Here is a 21,393-nt window from a genome sequence, read left to right as displayed (position 1 = left end):
CCGTGACACTCAAAAGTTTAAGCAAACATGTTTTTCATCTAAATTATGAACTGTATTTACTGAAAGTTCAGGGTCTCTTTGGAATATCTCTGCTCTTCACAAGATGTACCAAACAAGAGTTAACTATACAGAAGATAAGGGTCAAGGCACCATCAGTAGTAACTTTTATCCACTCCTCTCTATAGTAATATGGTACTCAGATAGCTGGGTTAGATCAGTGCAGAAGTTACTAATCTAGCCTGGAGATAAAAGCTTTCCCTTCAGTTACAAATTCAAGATGCTTAAAGGTGAGAAACTGGGACAAGATGTTTTTATGTGAATGACAGAAGCAAAATGCAGCTGCACAGCACTATATCAATGTCTATCATCAAGATAAAGGGTTGGACGAAACAACTTTTTCAGAGAACAGACCTTCCCTCCTATGTCATCTTATTCTAGATTTAAATTTCAAGGAAAATATTGGTTTTAAAGCAGGAGGAATGAAGGACCTTCGTTTTCATTACAGCTAGGGAACACCACACACCCACACACTTCCACGGAGGCATAAACCTTCAGGCTGACTGATATGCAAATAGAAAGCAGCAACATGTGAACCTTGTGATTTTCACAGTAATTGCTAAAGGCATTTTGTAGTGAAGAACTTCAAAAGAATTGAGAAATCCTTTGTGCACCATCAGTAATTATTACATGGCTTCTCATAACCATAATCTGTAGGACAGAGCCTTAAATTTGATGAGAGATCACATAAAGTATCCCTTACTGATTGGTATTTTCATGATTTGAGAGTGTGGCTCAGCCCTCACATGGTCTGGCAGTAATGAGACAGTTCAAGCTACTTGCAAAATAAATGCTATTGAAAAGGCACTGACACAAGTTAGGTACCTGTCACATCTACTATACGATAGCCTGAGAAAGGCACCAGTAGCTTTCCCCAAAGGCACCACCTGCTTTCCCCAAAGGCTGAAAGCCAGCATGGGCAGAACTATCTACCTGAGTATTACCATGGGATCCAAACCACATCCTTCTGTTCACCTTGCATCAACTAAAGCTTACCCATAAATATGGTGAAGGAACAAACAAGTATGTGACTTAGCACACAAATGTTTATTTATTGGATAGAGTCTAATGCCAGAAGAGAATTCTAATATCCCAGATGTCATAATCCAATACAGCACACCCAGATAGCTCTACTATGAAGTCTAGTATTGCAGCTATCATAACCCAATATGTCATACCCAGATAGGCCTCTGTTCATCCAAATAGAGTCAAATGAAACGACTTCTCTCCTCAGGTTACCGCTGCATGCAGAGAACAGCAGAGATGCAGACAGCACCAGTGCAAGAACCTTTGCAATCTTAAACATATTGCCAAGGAACAGGTTTTTCAGAAGCTTCGAAATGCTGGGTGGGACCTCTGGCAACTCAGCACTGTGGAGCTGGGGAAGAGTAGGAAGTCAGAAGTTGAAAGACATTGCCGCACCTCATGATTTCACCACAGTTTCCCAAAAGGCAACCATAGTTCAACATCTTCTAAGCTTCTGAAGGTCTTGATTCCCTTATATTATGTTTATGTATTTTTATGTAAACAATATGTGAGTAGGTGCACGTTTAAATACACATACACACAATACCTACAAGTGGTGTACTGTTGTAAATCACATTTCTACTCCTACATTTGTACATTTAGTTTCCCCACACACCTCACATGCTTTAATCTTAATATTTTCAATTTCATCAAAGAGCGCTTGTACCATACTGGTTTGTCTTTGCTTACTGATTCAGCAGACATGCCTTGCCTTCCTTTTCTATGGAACGGTCAGACCCCCAGTACTCCTCAGTATACAGCAACAGTTCATTTATGGTGAAGGGCTAAGATTTAAGATGAGGTTCAGGGAAAATTACCCTGTCATTACAGGCTTGGAGAAATAAAAGATCACCCAAATGCCAGATATGACCTGACCTTTAAATGTACTGCTCCAAGACTATTTTTCAATAACTACGCTTTTCACTCTTTCCCTTGAAGGACAAGGGATACGAATCAATTACTGCAGCAAGTCAGTTATGACTGGAGGAAAGCCACAGCTTTCCTTCCAAACTCTGCTGAGAAACAACCACTGAACTCCAACATCCAACACAGAAGTATTGCTCTTCATAATGCATCCACTTATTTGCATTGTTTTAGCAAAAAAAGGAAGGAAAAAAGTTGTTGATACCCATATTGCATCTGCTAGAAAATGAACAAGCAGATTCTAGCACAGAAGAATTTTATTTTCCATGTTCGCACACTTGTTTTTTTCTGCTAGGAACAAGGAAATGCAGCTATAAATATAACATCTAATGATAATTTCTCATCTCACTTTGCATATAAAAATCCCATCAGGTTTTGAAAAATCTCAGCACAAACTGTAAATACCTGAATGAATTCCAGGGTTTAAATACAAACATGTAGGAAAAAAAATCCTGGAAAAACTCTTGAACTTCTACACATAGATAGGATTCAGCTCTATGACAATTATATATTAGAAATAATTGGCTAAAGAAGAAAAAAAATGAGATGTTTTATGAGGAGAAATATTGACTGAAAACACATGTCAAAAAGTGGCCAACAAGGAGCTCTTTTGTCATTTTTTTCAGAGTGGGCTTGAAAGTCAGCTACATCTACTCAAATCTGTACCCCCAGCTGCGATGTTGACTCCCCTTAGAAAACCACACGGGAATGGATATTCCTGCTCAAGCTCTGTGGTTGCTTCTTGTAAGTCACTCATCTGTCTCTCTTGCAGGAGACAAGATAATTTATGTACCTTTCATCACTTGTATGCAGTTCAGTCAACAAAAACACTGTTCAAGCTGATTCTTGCTGCCTGCCTTGAGCTCAGAAATCCTGAGCCATGGGGCCTGCCTGCTGCTTGCACTAATCCCTTGTCTGCTGGCACTGGGAGTCCCACTGGTAATGAAATAAAAATGGTAATCCAGGGCAGAAAGCCCAGCAACAAGTGGGATTTTTCTCAGAAGAAATAACCCAACTGCAACATAGTGTCTAGTGAATGGTATGTGTAAGTAAAACTCTGATGTACGTTGCCTGCTTTCTCTCACTTTAGACTGCTGATGTGGAGGCACGCATTTTTCCCTCCATTTTTTTCAGAGAGAAGCTGGAAGGTGCAAGGGCTGCAGTGCCCAGCCAGCTCTCGTGAATTGTGTGTGCACATCTCTGTACTGCCACAGTATTCACGGATGGTTGCTGGAAAGTAACGTAACTTCTTCATTCTTCTGTTCCCCATATTTACAGTGGGATTAATATTAACTAGTAAGAATTGATGGTGATAAAGCAATAAAGACTACGACATGGTCAGAAATTATCCTGCCGTGGCTTTATATGATTTTTGATGCAGCAAACTCTTATTTGATTTGCAGATGTTCCTTATACCCTGTTTCTACAGTAATTTGGGGGGGGGGGCAGAATTTCAATACAACAATGAGATTTCTTTTTGGCAGAATGAGTCTTTGCTTAGACAAGTGCCTCCATTTTCCAGTCCTGATCATGACCCATTTCTGCAGCCGTCAGAGATGACCTTATGGCCTATATGGAAAACATCAAGGTTCTTATGGATATCCCAAAGAATGTTTCACCAGCTAGTTCGAAACTGTTGCTCTTGTTTCTGTAAGAAAATCAAACTCTTCTTGAAGCCTTGATGTCATCCAATAACAACTAAATAGGATTCATTTCAGGCGGTATACATGAAAGGCAATGTTAATTCAGAAGCAACAAACCTGAACACCCTATGTGAAATGAAGACAAAGTAAGCAAGGTCAGCTCAGCTGGGTAACATAAAAGGCAGCCTCTTATCTCAAAGCCTTTTCATCTGAATTTAACCTAAAATGGCACCCTCCTTCTCAGGCCTTAGTAAAATAGCTTTTACACAACTACCAGGTTTCTGCAGGATCATATAATCTTAAACGTATCCATTCAGATGCTGGGACGTTTCCAGTAGAGAAGCAGTCCGTGAAATGCTGTGAAGGCTGCTGCTGGCAGCAGCAGGTTTAGAGCAAGTGGGTCTTTTTCTCAAAGACTCCTGGAAACCTCTCCCACAAAGATTTAGCCCTTGGTACACCACTGTGAATTAGAGTTTAAAAATATTACGCTGATAAAAATGTGATCGCAGTTTTTCTGCACCTAATCTTGTTGCCTATACAGCTGATTCTGGAACATACGGGCGCAGTTCACTCTTATCCTTCTTCTTCATTGCACTTGAGGTTTAATCTGTTCTTACACCAGTTACACAGTGGTATAAAATCGTAAGATAATGTAAATTTACTCTAGGATTATAGGTGTATAAAAGAGATCAGCATCATGCTTTCTAAATCCATGTTCTTGTTCCCCTGGTCCTCTCTGGGACATATAGGAAAGAAAATTATGAAAAGCAAAGAAGGAACCAAAATATAAGCCACAACTGTGAACCATCGGACGGAATAATTTCACAGGTTTGGTAAAGTCAGCAGTTAGGTAATTTTGAAGTGATCCTGCAGGAGACTCCTCTGTTTGAAGTTCAAATGGGAAGATACGAAGCAGCTGTATCCACTCAGAAGAGAGCTTTATCACAGCAGGTGTGGTTAGTTGATACAATACAGACCTGTTGGCACATCTGATGAGAAATTTTGAAATGACAGAACTGGGTTGCAGCACTTCGAGCAAACAATTTTAGCAAGACTGTAAAGCAGTCTTGAATGAGTTGATTATTCTCAACCCTGCTTGATGCCAGGGAAGGGTTATGAGGATTTAACAAATAATGTAAGAAATTAACATTCTTCCAATAAAAAATTACGAGCACCAGGGGAGCTTGCTGTTGTAATCACATTTTTAAATGTTGAAAAAGCAAGACCATGAAAAAACTGTCAGCTAAAAGAACTGGGCATATTTTTGGTTCATCAGGTTGGTGTTTGTGTACACAAGGACAAGCGTAGTAAGAGCTAAGTTTTATGGAAATTGATAGTATATTTTTGAATGGTTATCAGCTCATCAACAGCCTTTAAGATATGCTGCTTATTTATAAAATAAGTAAGATAGGCTCTTCATTTATAAAATCAAGTCTTTGGAGTCACAGTATGGACCTCGTTTTCATATAATTACTTCCAATAAGATAAAGGTCTGGTGTAACTTTCTGAAGTCCCTCCTGAAATTTTTTCACCATTCTTTCAAGGTTCGAACCAGTTTGATTCTGTGTAGCAGTAGTTCAACATTTGCCCAACCCTTACTGATGCTTTTTCAGCTCTTTCCACTATATTCTACAAATATATTCTTGCAGCATGTCAGGGTGGCAGGCTGAAGCCCCAGAGCAGGGAACAAGAGAGACTGTTACACTACGCTAACTCTACCACTCTGTTTATGAGCGGTATTTTTCATGCAAAGCTACTGCATTCATTTGGATACTTCTAAACAAGTGTGATTTCCCTGTCTAGGGTTTTATAGTCAGCAAACTAGGTTTATGAACCATAAAATCCTACACCGAAGGTAAGAGCTTAAGTGAGTTAATCAAATGAGACAGAGGATGCCAAGACCATACTAAAGCTGGAGGAGAAGGTGGCATATAAAACACCTTGAAGGAATCCATGACAACGGTCATCATCAAGATGAGTAACCTGCAGTACCCAAACCTACTCTGCCTTGGGGTTTGCAATGACTTTATATTAGGTAACATTCCAGCCAAGTTGTGTACAAATCCTACGTCAGTTTTAGACTGAGTTTTGTTATAAATGATAAAATCTCGTTTCCTGAATATGCTACCAAAGACAGGACAGACAAACAGCAGAAACAGAAACAGTTCAGTATATTTTACTGATAAAATTTTCAGACGTCTGCCTTATCAAAGAATTGGGACAGAGGACCACATGGAAAATCATTTCTGCAACTGTAATCCACTATTTTCTAAGTTTGTTATTGCTTTACTTTTCTTGAGCTTTATATTCAGAACAATGCTCATTTAGAATAAATGTGCTTTTCCAGTCACACATTTGCTTGCTTCAGAAGAGTTCAAGATGAGGAAATTCTTTTCTTCAATAACCAGTGATGAATTCTATAAAATCCCATTACAAGGCTGACTGTTAACGTACAGAAAACAAATTAATTTACTCTGATGAATTTGTCATCAGACAAATTACTGGGACCACTGACTAACTCTGTCATCTTTGCATACACATCTTCGGAGCAGAGACACAGAACAACAAAAGTTACTAACAATTTTTTTGCAACAGCGTTTTTTATCTGGTTTTGTTAGTAAACCAAATACTTAGCAATGTTCTAGCATACCTGTCACTTAGCTGGTAATACCGTTAGACCACCATTCAAATACATAGAAGCATAAAGTCTACAAATAAGCAGATACAGGTGTCCTTCTGAAAGACCCTCTCACTTCCTCCTGCAGCTGAGTAAATAGGAATTTAAATGCACTAAATAAAGGGAATAAACACTAACTAACGAAAGAAGAGGAGTGGCTCTAATTTTAGGCAGGTTTATGCACAGAGTCTTTTAATAAACATAAATACATCACTTCGAATGTTATTTTTACCCTGGCTTCCTAAGGAAATGAGACTCCATGACTGCGTTATTAATTGGTGGTTGCCACCCCCCCATCCTTCACTTCCAACCTGGCTTACAACTTGTGAAGCTGTTGGCTTTTCATCTGAAGTTGACAAAGGGGGAAGAAATCTCCATGATGTTAAACTGCTGCAATTTCAGTGAAAATTAGCAGCTGGAAAGAGCAGAGAGCCTCATGTTAATATTTTCACTATAAGAAATACAGCAGTATGAACTTGGCAGTTAGTTACCTGTTCTGTATGACCTGTCAGTTGTCCTATAAGTACTTATATGATGGCAGAATAATTAGCCCTCGCGTCAGCCACAATATGTGCTTTCTCCCAGCTGATTAAGTAAAGGAGAAAGGAGAGGTGAAAATATGAAAAGAAGTTGATGGGATATAGGGAGAACCAGAGGAAATGAAGGCATTTGAGGTGACTGGGAACGAAGTCGGGGAGAGAGCAGTAAGAGATGAGCCTGCACACATGCACACCTTAAGGCAACCTGACCCCATCAGTTCCGCTGCTCAAACCACAGCTTGATTTCACAACCTGACACCAGTGTTACACTGGTTCAACAGCTAACATGGACATACGGTATTCTGGTACTGAAGTAACAGAACAAGGTTCGGTTTTTACCTGGTCTGGGAATAAGCAACACCAGTACAAAAAGGTTTTCTCCAGAATTGATCCGAAGAGGAAGGGGCTGTGCTACTTAGCTGAAAGGGCTATGTTTAAGACAATAAAACTGTGTATGGGTAAGTCCTTTAGATACCTAAATCAGCATTAGATGTCACTGTACATATTTAGGTTGGCTTTAGAGAACATTATTTTATACATTACAAAACTAAAGAATTCTATCTAAATTAGAGTGCTAACGTTAATAAGCACAGGTTAATGCTAAATATAAGCAAACACAAAAGCTTAGCAGCTGGTTTACTACGTCATCCTTTTGTATCCATCCCAGATCAGGGTACTGAAAAAGAAATGATAACAAATGGTATCATGATTAAACATAAGTAAGTAAACATATCCATAGCATTTTCCTTCACTTTTAGATTTCAAAGCTATTGTAAATTAAGTTTCACTAGTACAGTCAGAAATCAGAACGGGGTCATCCCTATTCTGCAGAAAATGAAATTAACTGTAGACTGACATTCAGCTGGGTTCTGAAATATCAGCGAAGACCTATGAAGCATGTTGTGCTCCTAAGCAGCACAGACCATGTGTTGACATTTACTTGTCAAGTAACACGACTGAGGTTACAGTGAAAGTCTGTACAGAAGGTGGGAACAGAAACGAGACTTTCTGATTCATACTTCTCCATCTGATGCCATAAAAAGTAAAATATTGCATCAGATCCACTGATTGTACATTAGAAAACTACAGCAATAACAAAGAGAGAATCATCTTGTGGTTATGACGCTGCACTTTGAATATTTTTGGCCAGTTCTTGGCTTTGCTACAATGTCAAATAAGGTATCCATTTTTTTCTCCTCAGTCACTTATCCGTAAAACAACAATTTCCTTTTTCTATCTTGTCTGTTCATGGCCCAATGATTTTGGGAAACAGACTGTTTCTCATTATAGATTTGCACAAAACCTAGCACAGTGGGCCTCAGAAACAGACACACTCTTGGATGTTTACCTTAATGCCAACAATAATTATTTATAGTGCAATTTTATCTATATCGTATTTTAGAATGTGTTCAGGACGTTTTGCAAACCTTTTCACATTGCAGGTAAACCTTTTTAAAACCTTTAAAACCTTTGTGAACCTTTTCACATTGCAGCTCTTTCACAAAGAGCTGATGTGGGAAAAGCAAGTCAGCAAAGCATTAAGAACTGACTTAAAAAATACCTCCTACCTGCACAGGTGTCTCCAGCGTGTAGATATGTTCCCCGCGCACATTGTAGAACTTGACAAGTGCGCTTTTCAACATGGAACCATTGCTGAGGTCAACTAGCTGGCTCTGCTTCTCCATGCCTGCTACTGCAAGTAGGTCCCCTTGTGTACACCACTGTACCACCACATCTGAAATTGCAAAGACAGTTTGCAACAATCAGTGATTAGAATCAGTAGGAGCAGCGTTTCCAGATGCTGCAAAGTTACTTGAACAGCTAAATCATGCTCTCAAAGGTTACTTAAGTACTTAGAAACCTAAATCCTTTCATCGAAATAGTAGCAAATATGCTGCATATTCACTTCTGAGAATGACTCTTTATTTCGTAAATTGCAAAAAAATGTGTAAAACCCATTCATTTTTCTCTCTCTATTGTGAGTCTAGAATGTAACCAGTGGTTGCTCCTAAGTACCTATGTACAAGAATTTACTAGAGATGTTAAAACTGATGTGGAAGATCCTATGCATATCTTTGGGGTAAATACCTGAAATTAAGTTAATATGCAGATAAATAACCTCACTGACTAAGAGAGCAGCAAAGAATATTTGTCTGGGAAGACCTACAGGACAAAAAAGCAGCATATTTGGCAATGCCTCATGTTCTCACCAGCTGCGGCTATAACTTTCAGTACCACTCAAACTAGACTTATATTTTAGTGTAACACCAAACTAGAAAGACTTTTGGATTTTTGTCCATAAATACAGATGGCCTCCATGTCATAGGTTTTCTTTTGACACATGACTTGTGAAAATCTACTCATCTGTCTAGCAGGATTGCCAGAAGCACACAGGGATTGCTTAGTGTCTCATGTACGTGGATATGAATATACATATCAGTTACTTCTCCTACAGGCACCTTATTATGAGGAACGCCCACAGCTTCATTTGGGGATGCTAATTTCAAACCCTTATATCCTCCAGCTCTTTGTCACACTGCAACAAGAGCACTAAATCAGTATTTTGTGTTTCTGCTTGTGTTTTGGAGGCAGATTTGCATGTGCAAGGAATACTGAGCTAGTCGTTAAACCTTTTTACTCTTGAATCAGAGGTGAAAGGGAGCTATTTTGTGCTGAGACAAAGTGAAGGTAAAGACAAAACTTTTGTGCTCTGGGATGCTCAATCTGCCAAGAACCTTTTGAAGACATTTGTGGGCGAGAAGCTGTCTTCAAATGAAGAAGCAGGAGAGAAATGAGAGTTGGCAGGAAGGATCTCCAAATTGTTTCAAGTTGTCAACTTGTCATTTTCAGGGACTTTTATGTGCAATTTAAAATGGTTTTGTATGATTTCAACTTTCTGATATTTCTCATGGGAATTATACTTCTGTACATATCAGAGGCAAGACGCATGCTCCTCAAGATAATGTTTATAATATAATTTTTATAATAATAATACAACCCTCAGGCATTGGTATTGGGACCAGCACTGTTTAACATCTCTGTTGGTGACATGGACTGAGTGCACCCTCAGGAAGTCTGTTGACGACACCAAGCTGTGTGGTGCAGTCAACACGCTGGAGGGAAGGGATGCCATCCAGAGGGACCTTGACAAGCTTGAGAGGTGGGCCCGTGCGAACCTCATGAAGTTCAACAAGGCCAAGTGCAAGGTCCTGCACATGGGTCGGGGCAAACCCAAGCAAAATACAGCCTGGGCGGAGAATGGGTTGAGAGCAGCCCTGAGGAGAAGCACTTGGGGGTGTTGGTTGATGAGAAGCTCAACATGAGCCAGCAATGTGCGCTTGCAGCCCAGAAAGCCAACTGTATCCTGGGCTGCATCAAAAGAAGCGTGAACGTCAGGTCATGGGATGTGATTCTCCCCTCTACTCTGCTCTCCTGAGACCCCACCTGGAGTACTGCGTTCAGCTCTGGAGACCCCAACATAAGAAGGACATGGACCTGTTGAAGCGAGTCCAGAGGAGGGCCACAAAGATGATCAGAGGGCTGGAGCACCTCTCTTATGAAGGCAGGCTGAGAGAGTTGGGATTGTTCAGCCTGGAGAAGAGAAGGATCCAGGAGAGCTGGAGAGGGACTTTTTACAAGGGCACATAATGGTAGGACAAGGGGGGTAATGACTTTAAACTGAGAGAGGGTAGCTTTAGATTAGATATAAGAAACAAATTCTTCACTATGAGGGTGGTGAGGCACTGGAACAGGTTGCCCAGAGAAACTGTGGATGCCCCATCCCTGGAAGTGTTCAAGGCCAGGTTGGATGGGGCTTTGAGCAACCTGGTCTAGTGGAAGGTGTCCCAGCCCATGGTCCCTTCCAACCCAAACCATTCATTCTATGATTCTATGAATTTTTCCACAGCTAGGCATTGTATGCCTCTTTTTTTCTCTTAGTACACAGCCCTCTAAGTAATCTGCAATAGAATTTATTTATCTTTCTCGGAGAGTATAACGATAGGCAGGTTAGAAATCAATGACACAAGCTGATAAACTCCACATTTGGTAACTGGATTAACTACACAACTACCAAAGTGAGAAAACAGTCCCCTTTGGATACATGTCTTCAGGTAAAACTTTCAGTTGATCCCCATACCAAGAAGAAGAGGAGCGATTACTGTGTCTAGCAGTTTTCTCTCTCTCTCTCAAAACTCCTAGAATTAGTCTGCTGCAAAGGCATCGAAGGGCTGGACGTGGGCTGTAGCATCCCCCCGGGACAGCGTCGCTCTACAGCACACTTGAACTGCCAACGGGGTCTTCAACGATTAGCGAACCTTGATATAAAATAGCTCAACTGATAACTAGGTCTCAGCGCAAGCACAGAGATTAGAAATCAGATGGAGGTTTCACCTAGAGTAATGGTCTGCAAGTGAATCAGTGGATCAGAGCCATCCCTCAAAACTACTTGCCAGCCGCTACAGGCATGTGTATCAGCAAACCTTGAACAGATAGCACTCTAAATGTGCAATAGCTCTGCAGGTAGTAGTTGTAGCTAGCTAGTACATCTAGTACATGCAGTTCAGCAGTTCAGCAGGTAGCAGTGCACTGCGAATCACTGAGTTAAAAAGCGTAAAAAAGGAAGGATACAGCTGAACAGTTCAGGACCGCCTCTAGAACTGATAAAACTTCCAGGAGCGTTCAAGCTGGATGAAAAGAAGAACTTGTATTTGGGTAATCAAATTCTCATCCAACAGCAAATGTTTTTCTGCATCAATTTAATATGAATACTCCCAGTAAAATGACAGCTATGCAAAGCTAGTAGAATGGCAAAAATATATTGGTAATGCTTGAAACAGTTTTATAGTTGCTTGCTTTAAAAATACATTGAGTAGCCTCCAGCAGCCCATAAAGACAAGGGCATCTGCTGCAGAGACCACAAAGCAATACTTACAGATATCAAACAGAAACACATGAATTAAGACTCACACACAATACTGAAGACCATCCACTCTAAGCAGAATACCAAGTGGATGGAGAGAATGAAGACCCTGAGCTGGGTGGTTTTGCACATTCTTGCATGTGATAAAAACTAGTAAAATTACACTCACTTAAAAAAAAATTTGGTAAGGAGATACAGAAAATGTGTACATCTATATAAAACTATATGTAAAATACTTTCCACTGTACAATGCTTCAAAACAACAGACAGTGATATCCCAGTCACCTTTCTCAGTCTCTCTCACACACACTCCGAATCCAGCAAGATGTTGCACATTCTTCGTCTACTGATGAGAACAATGTAGCCCAGTTTACAATTCATAAAAATATTTCTACTCTAGCTTGCACATTAATGTTTTGCTAGAGGAGGGTGGCGTAATTAAGGGATCTTTTTTACATTAGTGAAAGTCAATGGGGAAAGAGAAACAGGACAGACATCCTCAGCAAGATAGAGCCCTGCAACTCTAAACAGAGAATAAGACGGGGTTTGTTTCTCCCGCTGTTTCCAGGTGAAAGCTAGTCTAGATGACAATTTAAGATTACTCCCTACTCTAATTACTATAATACTGTAGAGATTCTGGGCAGACCCGTTGGCGAGTATCACAAGATCTCTAAATTAGTTCCAGTTTCCCAGACTTTAGGTGTCCTTTTGGCTGAAGAAGTTTTCTGGATCATAAGGTTGCCTCGTGATGCCGTATTTTGCCCAGCCGTGCGCTTCTTGTGTTGGCACAGATGGAAGCAGGAGTGGAAAAGAAACCTCAAAGGTGATGTTTTTACCTACTAAGACTACCTTACATAGTGGATCACCCAAAAACTACTAGGCTGGTGTTAGGGCAACTTTTCACCAAAAATATCCTGCTATTACAGAACAGCTAAGAGTCTGCTCCAACAGCTTAATTTTTTTTTTTTTTCATCTAATATAAAACTAATTTACCTGTGGAGATGAAAAGGAATCAATGGAACCTATATTTAAGTATGTGCTTATGTGCTGTAATGAACTAAGCGTCTCTGCAGGCAAAGCACTGTAAATTGTACTGAGACTGCTGGCAAAGTAAGGGACTTTTTTGATAGGTAAGAACAGTAAAAATTTCAATGTGAGTTAAAGATTTTACATGGAATACTGATTGTACAAACATTCATGCACATCACTTAGCAAGATATATAGTAATTAATCAGTAGAATTTTCCTTCTCTCAGAATAACTTGCCTCTTGATAATTAACAGTTCTAGCAAGTTTTCAAAATTTGTGGGAGTCAAAGCAGCATTGCGATTCATACCTGGTTACCAAAAGCATGGGTGGAGACCTTGTGAATTAAAGATGCAAAGGAAGTGTTACGTAGCAGAGGCATTCACACAAAGAAGCATAAACATATTAGCACATTCAGCTGAAAAACAGCAAACAGATCAATTGCTCTACAAAACTGCCATAAAAACGTGATCTCAAAAATGTAAACATTTTTTCAAACACAGAAACTCTATCAGCCGAGCGCTGCTCTTCCACCAGCAGGTGTCACTGCTGGAAACGGCAATAACGGTGGCTGAGTGCTTCTGGGTTAGCAAAGACAACTGCAAAAACATAACCTACACACACATCGTTAAATATACAAGAAAAACAGAGCATAGGAAGGGGGTGAAATGGCTTCCTTTTGTACCTTTCAACCCTGAGCGGATGATAGTAGGAGACAAGTCATCATAATTGTTCATTAAACTGATGTCTCCCGACGTGAAGCTGACAGTCAGTAGTGGCTTGGTGTTCTGCACCGGGACTGGATAGGCAGCTGGTCCATCTGCAAAAACAAAGCTCTGGAGTGAGCAAAAGGCAAGCGACCAGAAGTAATTACATCCAGGCTGAAATACACTGTACTTCAGCCTACCGCCATCAGGAGTGGTTCCAAGTCTCAAGCTCTATCTGCTTATTTCTGCAACGTCTATGGGCAAAAGCAAAGTAGGTTTAACTAGTTAGTTTGTCTGCTTTTGTGAAACCCCAATGTTTTTACTTTGTGAATTTTTACTGCAGTATATCCAAAGTGATTGATGCATATACTATTATGTTATACAGCGGTGGTGTTCAATCTTTCTCCATTGTCAACTCCACAAAGTGTCCACAAATTGAAAACCAATGCTTTGGAAGGCTTCCTTGGGACCCAAGTTGAAAACCAGTATAATAAACAATATAATCACATTAAAAGCTATTTGTTGGATGCAGTTTCTGCTTGGGCAAGTGCTGGGGACTCCTCATGAAGTCACATAGAGACATTATAAGAACTGCTAAAAGAACATCCTCACCTTTCACAAATGACTGTATTCTAAATGTTAAGAGCTAGGCAGCAGCATGAAAAATTACCTGCCATCCTGCATAACAGGATCCAATGCACTCAAAGGTAGAGATGAGCCCAAATGGAACACTTGGCTTTAAAAAACATTTCTGCAAAGTCTCTGCTCCTCTGGGCTTCTCTTTCAGTATTCACTGAAATTCCCTTATTCAATTACTTAATGACCAATATTATCATCTGTAGCACTCACTGTAACTCTGTTTGTTTACAAGTTCTGACAGAAGATGCTGCTGGCCCCTGATAAAGTGCCTCTCAAGGCCCAACCAGCATCTTCTCAGTCAACAAAAATGGCACAGCCAGTTAAGAGCAGTATTGCTTCCTGACCTTGTAAAAAAGCTGATCAAAAAGCACTTTGGAGAAAGATGTCTAGTAATTAGCATCTCTATGAGTACATAATTTGATAAGAAAAACCCATCAAACTTCCAGTCCTTCCTACACATCTGTGTGAGTCGAAGGTTTGTCACCTTTGAGAAGTTTGTGCTGCATCTGCTCTAAAGAAAACACATCATGTTTGGGTAATCATTAAAATAGGCTTGTAGGCTTGTAACGAGTCCACCCACCCCCTATTGACTCAGAAAAAGCTAGCACATTTGGATCATTTAAGTTCTCATCTGTGTACTCTGCATCTTCACCATCCTTCAACTGGAACCTCAGTATTTTAAAAAAGCAATGAAAAAACAATTTAATGTTGTTCCTTGTCTTGCTTTAGAAGCTTGCTAGGAAATTTGAAGTTTGTTTCTTTCCTTCTAAGGCAAGAAATCTCACCCAGTATCAAAAGTGAGGCATGAAAAAACAAAACAGAACTCTGTTTAAAAGATGCTAACATTTTACTAGATGAGCACATTATCTTCTATCACTAGTTTTTAAATACATATGCTTATTATAGTGACATACATACACAATTCTGGAAAAGGTAGTTTTTTTGACTGAGTCCAAATTAGAGCTAAAACTGCTAGAGTCCTCAATTCAGTGGTTCAGATCTGAGACGCAGATTCAGAATTATTTCTAGCTATTATGTATTTAAATTTTTCATCGTACAATCACTGTTATATTAGTCCTTAATTTAGTTCAAACTTTATACACTGGAATACAGAAACAGCTTACCTAGATCTTATGGACTAATCAACAGCATTAACAAAGAGAAGTATTAGCATTGCTTGAGTAAGAAGGATAGGAGTGAAAGGAGCGATGACCACATCCTATCCCAGACTATGCATGGATAACTAGGCCTCCTAGGTCTTTGCTATCGATGATTTCCAGAGAGTTTAAAACCAAAACATTTCACCCAATGAGTTATATTTATATTTAAGGGGAGGGAAGGATTTCTTCCTGACCCTCAAACTGGCAATGTGCTCTGAAGCATGGGAATTAGTAACTCCAGACAGCTCCAGTCACCCTTCTTCTACCCTGTGTACCTGCAAGAAATATTTTCATTTCCAATCCTTCTATGGAATTTATTGATCTCTTTATGTCAGGACAATCAAGGATGGAACTATAATGATAAGCATTATCTCTGCTTCATAGAATTTCTTTAAAATTAAAGATGTAATACCTTCCATTATGTCTAGTAGTGGTGTCTTTTCACACAAATCTATATAATAATGCATTAACTTTTGTGACTGCCCTCTGACTACCTCCATACATATGGACCATTACCATGAAACCTGATATGCCCCTATCTAGTGTTTTTCACCCACCCTCACTAAAAACTTTGAGCTTTGTGTTGTTATCTCATTTGTGCAAACAGAGGCAGAGCAACACAGATGAGGTATGATCTGCAGCAAGCCATGCAGTGAGGCTGGTGGTGGAGCTGGGGACAAAACCACTCCCCCATACCAGCCCTCTGCTCCATCTCCCATGCTACCTCCACAGCGAATGCACCATCTTTTGGCCTCTATCAGCTTGAAAACACAGCCATCCTACTGTTTCAGTACAGCATGACCACTCCCTGGCGTTTGAGATACCTTCACGAGTGCTTGCAAACCTGCAACAGAAGGACATGTACACATTACCTTGCGGCGGGGAATAGTCGTCAGAGTCCGTGTCACTCTCGCTGCTGTCCTCCACCAGGAAGCTGGGGTAGTTCCAGGACATGCTGAGGATGCCATCTGACTCATGAAGGAGCACGTGGGCCAGCATTCGGCCATGGCAGTCCATGACGATAACCTGTCCATCAGCAGTGCCAAACAGTACCTGAAAATAACAGAATGGCCCTCAGTCCCACCAAACATCAGCCACTGGACTCTCCTTGAAACGCATCTTGTAATTAACTAGCTACGCTGGAAATTAGTTGAAAGCAAAGCAGTCAGGGATGTGAAATGGTGTCACAGTAGGACACCACAACCAAAGATATATATAAAGAGTGAAGTCAAAGCACCAGGGTCTACAGGTAAGTTTCTAAAATTTGCGAGCAAATAACGTTTCACAGTACGGTGCATTTTGTTCACTTCAATATGAGCCATTACACCTTATTTGAACTTGGCCACTACTACCACTAAAGTGAGTGGGCAGAAGGGCTACACAGGTTCTGCAGTTTTCTTGGATTATACAGAAACTTCTAAAATTGGTGGCAGAAACCGAGGTATGCGTCAGTTGTAACAATATCAAAAGGCACAGCTGACAAAAATGAGGTCTTAGCAGAGATTCCAAACAGGTTGTGAGAAACAGAAAGCTGAATAGAGGAGTACAGGTTATCCAGTTAATGAGCTGAGAGATGGTGGGAGAATGTCTTCCAAAAACAGAGACAAAAAGCAATATGATCGGTCAACTGGAAGTAGATTATTATAGCCCAAGAGGAAGGCAATATGTTACACATTCAGGAAGGGATGAAGAAGAGCTTCTACCCATGATTTCAAATACAAAATGGATAATGTAGATTTTCTTCTTGCCCCTAAACTACTCTGTAGCCAGTGTGTGCTGACTGAAGTCAGACTGACTGGAACCTACAATTTCTTTTTTATATGCATTTTCTGTCTTGAGGCTTTAAGCAAGTTAAGATCCTGCATATTTGATGAGTTCTAGAAAAACATCAGGAAATAAGGATTAATAAATCCACAAAACAATAAATGCATTAGCCAAGACTGCTGCTGCTATCACATAATTCCATATGAGGCAAATATGTTTTAAAGCAAGTTTAAAGGCACTCATCAACTTGAAAACTAGCCATCATTAAAAATGAAGCTCAAAGGAAGGGCAAATCTTATACTTGTCCTTCAGTCTACCACCTATTATCAGTGCCTGTAAATTTAAGATTCTAACAATTATATGCCCAGATCAAAAATTCATCTAGCCTTGTATCTTATCTCTAACAGCGGTCAAGTGTTCAGGGAAGAGTAAGAGAACAGGATGCACTAAACAGGCACCTCCCCTGCACACACATGTAGCTTCCAGCAAAAAATACTGCCTCTTCTTTGATAATTGATAATTTCATTTGGTAACCTTTACCTCTTAACACTACAAGAACTATAGAATAATTGTTTCCTACTTACATTCTCAACATTGGTCACAACTTTATAGACCTCTATTATCTAATCCCTTAGTTATGTCTTTTCCAAGCTGAAGAATCGTAGCCTACTTAGGATCTCCCTGTACAGTTGTTGTTCAAAGCCTCCAGTCACCCTTGTTGACCTCTGCCGTCAGAGGTCTTCCTTTCTATCTTCCTTCTGAGATGTTGTGCCAGACTTCCAGTATTCAAAGTGTGTATTATGTCAGACTTATACAACAGTACTCACCCAGGAAGCAATTGTCATGGTTGCACTTTTGAAAGTTTCAGAAAGGAAGCGTGGCTTCAAAGGTCTCAATCAAAAATAAGCACTAAAATTTCTTCTGTGATCAAGGTGATAATCAGGAAACACAGAAGGTTATAAACCAGAATAGCAGTTTAACGGAGGAACTCCAGTGAAGTCATTAAAATCTTAAGAAACCCAATGGAGTTATTTCACATTATCAGAAGCAATGAAGAAACAGTACCTGGCTGCCTTAACTGTAATCATTACATGTTACAAACATTTTTGTGTTAAATAGCTGCTGGGCTAAAGCAGCAGCTAGTTTGCTACAAGCCTCAGATTACTATTCTTAGATATAAAAGCAAGAACTTGGCCTTTGTTCATCTCACACTCCCTTCCCTTGTGGTCCTTCATTCTACTCTTCTTCCACTTGTATCATCCCATCTCCTTCACAGTGTTCATCATGTCAACTGTTTTTACATGCATCATCAGTGCACGGCCACTTTCACTAGCTGCTTTCAGAACATAACCACTCTCTTTCAGACCTCTACAAAACAAACAACTCCTACAAAGCCAAAATTCTACCGGTTGTCATTGCTAGCTTCTCTCACCACTTTCAGCCTACTCTATAGATTCATTTTTTACCAGACTCCTAGGAGTTTTATAACTGCAAAAATACCTGGACAGAAGAGGTGAAACTCTCTGTCGTTTCTGAAAATAGCAGTATAAGAGTTCTGCCTCCTAAAATCCTGTAGAAACACTTTATAATTGGATAGGAACAAAAAGTTGGGACTCATCACTGAGAGTTCAGTCTCATCTCAATCTAAAGTTAATTCTTTTGAGTAGCACTGCCCCCAATTCATTTAAAATTACAAAGTCCTACAGTAATTTCCAATTCAGATCAGAACACTTGCATGTGGGCACCTTAATTCTTGCACTGGAACCTGAGCGAGCTCTTTAGCAACCTAGAGATGTCAGAGGGTACTCTTCATCTCTTTAGCCAGGCTATAGGTTTCAAGGAGCAGCTTTAAGTTTCGGGGTTATTGTAGCAATACAACCTTTAAGATTAAAGCATTTATCAGGCTGATAGTCCTGCTGGCTGAACTCCTGCTGAAGCTGTAAAAATGTCTAATGGTGTTATCATCCATAACATTACTCAAGTTATAAATGCCACACTCAAGCTACTTATGTCAGATGAATAAAACTCTCTTGACCTTCAGAAAAAAGGTTGAGCCACATGGTACGCCTTCTGAAGGATCCAGTGGAGAAGTTAGAAGGCTGTATTTTAGCTGCCTAAATTCATATTTTTCAGTTATTTGCAGATCTAGGACATCTGGGGGAATGCTGGAAAAAGGTAATGAACAAGTTATTTTGGTTTGTTAACCCTTGAATACAAAAGCTAAATGATAATGATAGTAATTTAAAAAAATCCCAAGTACTTATTTTGAAGTGGTTCTTTGGCCCCTTGTTCTACTCCTCTTGTCTCATCTCCTCTCCTTTCATACTGTTCATTATTTCAACTGTTTTTACATGCATTACCACTTGCAGAATTGTATCTGTAGAATTATGCATAATCTGATAATAAAATACCTGAAATCACCCAATATATTCAAAGTGTGAGGCAGTTGCACAACATAAATACATTATTTCTTTACAAAACATATCAAACATAATGAATCCTGCACTACAGTGAAGCTGCAGCTGATTAAAGGTCATACAAATGCAGAGCAGTCTCCAATGGTGCCCTGATGCTGTATGCTTTGAAGGGAAAATGCTGATAAACAGCACTGGGATAATTCACACACAGTTTTCTAAGTGTATCGAGAGCTGAAAGGTGGGTTCAGCCCTGAAACACAAGTGTCTGGGTTCTCCATGAAACCCAAGCTTGGGGTGATTACTACTTACTATAACAAATCCAAATACCTGAAAAACACCCTTCTCTGAAATGTGCTGACCTCTTAGCCTCTGTGGTAACTTGAGATGTTTCACAAGCTAGTTTCGGTAAATAAAAAGGTTTTTCAGCAGTTTTTAAACTATTATCCACTTTTAAACTATTATCCAAATTTTATCATTCAAGATTTTAATCCCTTTAAACGCCCAAGATTTCACAAAGTCTTCAATTTTCAGTCTGAAACGTACCAATTCCTAAAAGACGTGGTAATCAAAAGATGGGGTATTCTGCTCTGAAGTTATTTTTTCACGAAGAGATGATTACTAGAGCAGCCAAGAAGCTAAAAAATTCAGCCCAAGAGGAAAAACCTGAACTTGTTCAGTGATTTTACTACATGTATATCTGTTGCACTGAACTGTCACTATTCCCATAAGATCTGTTGTGATGCCGTAATGCATCTGGACCAGATATGGTACTAGCAGAAAATGGTTTGGCAGCACCGAGGTCAATGGAGCTAAAACAAAGCAACCACAGACCTGGCGCACTGAAGGTCCAGCTCAAGATGCCCACTACTTTGTCAGAGAACTATAATTTACTAACAGTGATGTTATTTTTGCACAAAATATATTTTGTTGCCATTTAATTTGGTTTAATGTATGCAAATTGAACTTACCAACAGGAAGAATGTTCAAGCTTTATGTTAATTTGAATATACTAGCCCAGTAGAAAAGGGGGAGGTCCTGCCATCTCACTACATCTGATTATATGCAATAGCTGAGAAAAGTCTATAAATCATAAACAATTTTGTTAAGTCAATGAAGCTGGGCTGACTTATATCTGCAGGGAACCTACCTACCGTCCATTCCTACCTCCTAGCCTGTCCTCATTGTCAAAGAAGATTTCCAGGACTACAGCCATTTTGACTTTTATAATAACTGAGGATAATCCAGTCTTGGATTCAATGTATTCAATGACTTGATGTATATATGAGGGGCAAAAGAAAGAATTATTCCCCATCTCAGGTTTTCGTTGTAAAAACTGAATAGTCAATACCATTGCAGAAAGATACTCATAAAATAAGATGCTCCCTTCATGACATTTAGTAGCAACACTGAAGGTTTCTAATGTTGCTGGTTAAACAAAACTCCCAGGAAATCTCATCAATACATTTTCGGAACAGAGGCTGTCATTCTGTATCAGGGCAACGACCAAGCCTTTGACTGAAGCTCAAGTTGAAGTATTAGAAGTTGGACTTGCTGTAGTTACTGGAAGCGACTAGAGATTACTTCAGGATAGCACTTTTAAAGTGAGAGATTCCAGTATCACGATGGTAGGAGGTTGGAAAAGGAACATCTGCTTTACTCCTATTGGCCCAGGATTTTTAAAAGAACCCCTTTGACCATTTACAAAGAATGTGCATCTGACAACAGAGGGAAGGAAAATGACTCACAGACTTAGCTAATTAAAATAGCATTGAAAATGAATCTAGTAAACTCCATCCTAGTATAATTTGATTATTTAAAAAACAAAATTTTCACAGAAAGACAGAACTTGCCTTGCTGGACTATGCAAGGTGCATTAACAGATTGAATTTCAACT

General features: G+C 39.6%; 1 protein-coding gene across 4 annotated transcripts in view; it reads right to left on the bottom strand.

The window, feature by feature from the left end:
* Positions 1-21,393, bottom strand: part of TULP4 (TUB like protein 4) — a 162,337-nt gene that overhangs the window by 28,000 nt on the left and 112,944 nt on the right. For all 4 annotated transcript variants that reach the window (XM_087774614.1, XM_087774618.1, XM_087774615.1 and 1 more), the window contains 3 exons: positions 16,191-16,371; positions 13,498-13,632; positions 8,435-8,601 (listed from right to left, as the gene is read on the bottom strand). In XM_087774614.1, the coding sequence (XP_087630740.1) occupies positions 8,435-8,601; positions 13,498-13,632; positions 16,191-16,371 (483 nt within the window). The remainder of the gene's footprint in view (positions 1-8,434; positions 8,602-13,497; positions 13,633-16,190; positions 16,372-21,393) is intronic.

This window comes from Nipponia nippon, unplaced genomic scaffold (genome assembly GCF_047370975.1).
Source record: "Nipponia nippon isolate SJK-2023a ecotype South Korea unplaced genomic scaffold, ASM4737097v1 scaffold_4, whole genome shotgun sequence".
Classification (NCBI taxonomy): Eukaryota; Metazoa; Chordata; class Aves; order Pelecaniformes; family Threskiornithidae; genus Nipponia; species Nipponia nippon.
The sequence above is the reverse complement of the archived record's forward strand: the minus strand, read 5'-3'. Positions and strand labels throughout refer to the sequence as shown.